General features: G+C 38.3%; 1 protein-coding gene across 1 annotated transcript; it reads left to right on the top strand.

Annotated features, from left to right (window-relative positions):
- The first annotated feature begins 747 nt into the window (after window positions 1–747).
- On the top strand, window positions 748–5,379 carry eif6 (eukaryotic translation initiation factor 6). Its single transcript, XM_062416359.1, has 7 exons — window positions 748–793; window positions 1,491–1,624; window positions 2,531–2,616; window positions 2,781–2,956; window positions 3,267–3,443; window positions 3,530–3,714; window positions 4,467–5,379. Exons 2-7 carry the CDS (start codon window positions 1,518–1,520, stop codon window positions 4,474–4,476), a joined length of 741 nt encoding a protein of 246 aa, XP_062272343.1. The 5' UTR covers window positions 748–793; window positions 1,491–1,517; the 3' UTR covers window positions 4,477–5,379.
- The last annotated feature ends 249 nt before the right edge of the window (window positions 5,380–5,628 follow it).

Below are 5,628 nucleotides of genomic sequence, written 5' to 3'. Positions count from 1 at the left end.
GCAGAATAAGAGAAAACAAGACCCACATTATATTTTTAGTAGAATAGAAACGTGTCAGCACCAGAACATTGTTATTATGCTTTTTATTGGAAAATACAGGAATGCTATTATTATTATGTTTAATTATTATTATTGATATTATTATTATTATTATTATTATTATTATTATTATTATTATTATTATTATTATTATTATGTTTTATTATTATTATTATCGTCATTATTATTATTATCATTATTATTATTATTATTAGTAGTAGTATTGTCAAATGAGTCTCTCATGAGACACCTAGACTTTCATTGAAGATAGTTGAACAATTAATTAGAGACTAATTCAAACTAATAGGTTGGTCTCTAATTATATTATATTATATTATATTACAATAAATAATAAGTAAGTACCCAAACAATAAAACAAACAATAGTAGAGAAAAATTATAGAATAAAAATAGTAACATTAAGTACAAAAGTAATATTGGTGGTGAGTGATAATATACCTGAGTTTTATATTGATATTATATGAATTTTAAAGTGGAAAAAATAAAAAATAAATATATATATATACATATATGTTGCACGGTTGAACTGAGTAATTGTGTACCAAAAATCATGTACTTTATTTTATTTTATTTTTATTATGAGTATTTCTACACAGTATTTCTCTGTAATGAGACCCTCTTTATAGGGGATGGTGCGTCCTACGTCATCACGTTGACCCTGAAGCGGAAGTGAACACGTGGGGTTCACAGGAATCACTGAACGCGCATGTTGGGAGGCCACGACTCTTTCTCAGGTAACTTCACTCCTCTTTACACTGAACATACTTAGTTATTTAAACCCAGACTGTGCTGTGTGCTGTATATAAGATCCCTGTTAACAAAGTGTGAGTGTTTGTGACGAGTTTACTGCTTTCTGCTAAACATTAACTTATAAAACACCAGCGAGCTCAGTTAGCCCGTTAGCTCTGATCACTTAGTCCGGCTGCAACTTCACAAATACTCAACTAATAGTAACTAATAACACTTTCTGTATATAATGTGTGTTAAATTAGAGCTCAGTGTGATGTGTGTATAGTTATAGAGCTCAGTATGTGATGTGTGTACAGTTATAGAGCTCAGTATGTGATGTGTGTACATTTAGAGCTCAGTATGTGATGGGTTTTAAATTAGAGCTCAGTATGTGATGTGTTTTAAATTAGAGCTCAGTATGTGATGTGTTTTAAATTAGAGCTCAGTATGTGATGTGTGTACAGTTATAGAGCTCAGTGTGTGATGTGTTTTAAATTAGAGCTCAGTATGTGATGTGTTTTAAATTAGAGCTCAGTGTGTGATGTGTGTTAAATTAGAGCTCAGTGTGTGTTGTGTGTACAGTTATAGAGCTCAGTATGTGATGTGTGTATAGTTAGAGCTCAGTATGTGATGTGTGTACAGTTAGAGAGCTCAGTATGTGATGTGTGTACATTTAGAGCTCACTATGTGATGTGTGTACAGTTTCAGAGCTCATCGGTTTCCTTCATCATGGCTGTCAGAGCATCATTTGAGAAAAACAATGAGATCGGCTGCTTCGCCAAACTCACCAACTCTTACTGCCTGGTTGCTGTCGGCGGCTCGGAGAACTTCTACAGGTGAAGTTTACCTGATACTTTATTCTTTAAATACATCAAGCTCATAATACTTATGTACTTTTACCTCAGTAGGAATGTTCATGCAGTACTTTTACATGGAATGGAGTATTTTTACATTGATGTATTGATACTTACACTTAAAGGATCTGAATATTTCTTCCACCACTGTCTGCTACGTTAGCTTACTTCAGTCTTTTAGTGTAGCAGCATTTAGTCTCACTGGCTGATGTCATCAAGTGTAATCTCTGCTTTTAACTTCATGGTAAGATGAGGTGTGTCAGCTTGTTGTTTATCAGCCCTGCATGACAAAGTTCATGCAGATGTTTGTTAATGTAGACAAATATACTGTGACTCAGCTTTTATGCTTTCAATGTAAAGTGATGGAGGACTAAATCCACAGTGAGTCCACAGAGTCATTTAAAGTATCTGATCAGCTTCTATTGAGCTTCATTAGTCTGAGTTAGTCATATCAAGTGATATCTGACACATTTACAGTGTTTTTAGCATCAGATTCCCTCTTAGTGTTTCCCTGTTGAGCTGTGGTGTAACCATAGTAACACAAAGACTTTGCTACTAAAAACACTGTAACGTTGAAACATTTTAAATCCATGTTTACACAGAAGGAGGACTGTGGATTTAGTCCTCCATCACTTCCGTTGTAAACATTATGAAGGGATCTTCTAATGGTCAGTATGAACATGAGGAATCATAGCAGCAACAAAAAAAGCTTAAATGTTCATTTGGGCTGTTAGTTTGAGACACAGTTGGAAAATGTTGAATCTGTCCTTTTTATTAAAGGATTTAAATTGTTAGTATGACAGATCTTTTATTATTGTGCTGTAAAATGTCTTTTAGTCAGTATTTTTTCATAACATGTGTTTAATGTTCATCTCTAATATTTCACAGTGTGTTTGAAGGAGAATTGTCAGAAACTATCCCAGTGGTTCACGCTTCCATCGCAGGCTGTCGCATCATCGGGAGGATGTGTGTAGGTGAGTGTGACCGACATGTTTCAGGCTGTGTGAATATAAACTAAAGTTTGGTTTTAGTTGATCATTTTCTGTTGTGTATATAATTTTTCCCAAAAAGTCCCAAACAAGTTTACATAATCACAGTCTGAAGTAGACATCATCATCACTGTTTGTCCCGTAACCAGGCAACCGTCACGGTCTGATGGTGCCCAACAACACGACGGACCAGGAGCTGCAGCACATCAGGAACTGTCTGCCCGACTCCGTGAAGATCCAGAGAGTTGAGGAGAGACTGTCGGCGCTCGGCAACGTCATCGCCTGCAATGACTACGTAGCGCTGGTCCACCCCGACCTGGACAGGGTGAGACACACACACCGAGAGAAAACACACACACACACACACACACTTTGTTTACAGCTCAACAGTCACATTTATTCATATGACTAGAGATAAAGTCACTTCTCATTTAGTGATGTGAAAATATCCCTCAGTTAGTCAGAAGTTATGTTTTAAATCCAGAGTGGACACAATGTGATTCTAGTGATCTATACATTAATCATCACTTTATTATAAACTCTGATTGGTCGATAATCAGGCTGTTGACAGACTTTGATGTAAACCTCTGAAGTGAACCTGCTGCATTAACTAACCAAGCGATTCCTTGTCTCAGGAGACAGAGGAGATGCTGGCAGACACTCTGAAGGTGGAGGTTTTCCGTCAGACGGTAGCAGAGCAGGTCCTGGTTGGTTCATACTGTGCGTTCAGTAACCAGGGCGGCCTCGTCCACCCGAAGACGTCCATAGAAGACCAGGACGAGCTGTCGTCTCTGCTACAGGTCCCCCTAGTGGTGAGTGACGGACGCTTACCTGTTACATCACACAACGAGATCAGCGTTTATGGTTATCTAGACGTTAACGTTAACTTCCTGTTCAGGCCGGCACAGTGAACCGTGGCAGTGAGGTCATCGCCGCGGGGATGGTGGTCAACGACTGGTGTGCGTTCTGCGGACTTGACACCACGAGTACCGAGCTGTCCGTCATCGAGAGCGTCTTCAGACTGAGCGACACGGCGCAACCATCCGCCATCGCCACCAGCATGAGAGACTCACTGATCGACAGGTGAGACACGCACGCGCGCACACACACACACACACACACACACACACACACACACACACACACACACACACACACACACACACACACACACACACACACACACACACACACAGATGTTATCCTTGGTCACTTTTGGGGACATTACATGGGCTTATTAATTTCCTGAAGACTTACTCTATAAGCTGTCCACAATTAACTGGTTTTAAGTCTGAAATTTATCCGCAAACTGGGTGATGACAGACTCACATGTCTTTATATCCTTGTGAGGACACTTTAGTCCCTTACCTGAACCTTAACCAGTTCTAAACTTAACCTTTAAATTTACGTTTGAATTTGTGAGGACCGGCCAAAATGTCCTCACTCAGAGATTCTGGATTTTTAATGAGGGAAAAGGAAATTTAATTTCAAAATAATTTTAACTCTTTTGTGGTAAAAATATCTAATATTCATCTTTAAACACATCTGGACAGAATCTTTGAATTAGATTAACACGACGTTGACTGCCTAGAAAGTGGCGTATTTATAGTGATGATGTGTTAATAATGTACATCAGAGGGCTCCTGCCTGTAAAACCTGCAGCTTCACAGCTTTCCAGCAGACAGAAAAAGGCAGAATTGGTGCATTTTTTGTGACTGAAATTGATTTAATTTTGAAGAACATCTCCATCTGCCTCTTTTCATCCTGTTTAATCTGAGTTACAGCAGAAATGATCCATTAAAACTGTCTCCTCCTCCTCTTCTTGTTTCCTTCAGCATGGCGTAAACCATCACATCCGTGTCCTGCTGCTGAAGAGCTCTGCTGCTGGTTCTCCTGGTCGGACCTCAACTTCCATCACCTCCTCTCTCTGAAGTCACACACGCAACAATAATCATTTTCTACCTTTTTCTTTTTTCTTTTTAAACATTCGGTTTAATCTTTTCGGTTTAGTCATTTTCCTCTGGTGAACTCAGTGACGTTTGGGATCATCTGTCTTCACAGCTGATACGGTTTCAGCTGTGAATCCACTTCCTGGTCTCTGATGCAGACCAGGAGGTGCTGAGGAGTTAATGTGGAGGGAAAGCAGCAGATTTACATTTAAAAGGTTTTCTCAGTTTGGATATTATACAAAGTGACCAGAGCTGTGCTAAAAATGTTTAAAACTGTTTCTGTGCCTGTTATCTAAACTGTATTTGTAGGAGTCTGTTTGCTCTGGATGTAAAACTCCCAGAAGCTCCAGTGGCTCTCGATGACTGACGATATCTCAGCTGTTTGTTGCTTTAGTCGCTTTAGAGTCAGACAGGAAACGTGTTCTAGGTTCCTCGCTGCAGCTGGGAGAGATCCCCTGAAACCACAGACTCACATCTTTACATTTTTCAACCGCTGGCTGCTTTGATATTATTAGGAACATTATCGAAAGGTTTACGAGTGAGACTTTAAACTGTAACAGATAAATATACACACAGGTAGAGTGATTTCAGTGTCTGTAATGTGTAAACGTCTGAAGCAGAGAGGGATGTTTGTTTTTTTCCCTCAAACTGTTGAATGAGATTCAGATGGTGTAACATTGAAGACTCTGGATAGTTTTTACTTCAGTCTAACAAATCAAAGCCTGCCTCTAAAAAACACATGGAGGATATTTCTGTATACGTTATGTCTGTCCTGTAAAATAAAGTAAATCACCCTCTTTTTATCTTTTGTGTTCTTTTGAGGTTCATCAGACACATAAGTATTAAAAATAAAAAAGTACTGAAACAATGGAAAGTGAGTAAATTTACTACATTACTGTACTTGAGTATCATTATGTGCGTTACTTTAATTTTCTACATTTATTTGACAGTTGCAGCTACTTTTCAGCTTCAGAGTTTACATTAAAAATATGACGAGCTTATGAAACATTGTTAAAGATTAAACCATAAATAAGTACATTTACTGAAG

The sequence above is a fragment of the Scomber scombrus genome, chromosome 3 (genome assembly GCF_963691925.1).
Source record: "Scomber scombrus chromosome 3, fScoSco1.1, whole genome shotgun sequence".
NCBI lineage: Eukaryota > Metazoa > Chordata > Actinopteri > Scombriformes > Scombridae > Scomber > Scomber scombrus.
The sequence above is the reverse complement of the archived record's forward strand: the minus strand, read 5'-3'. Positions and strand labels throughout refer to the sequence as shown.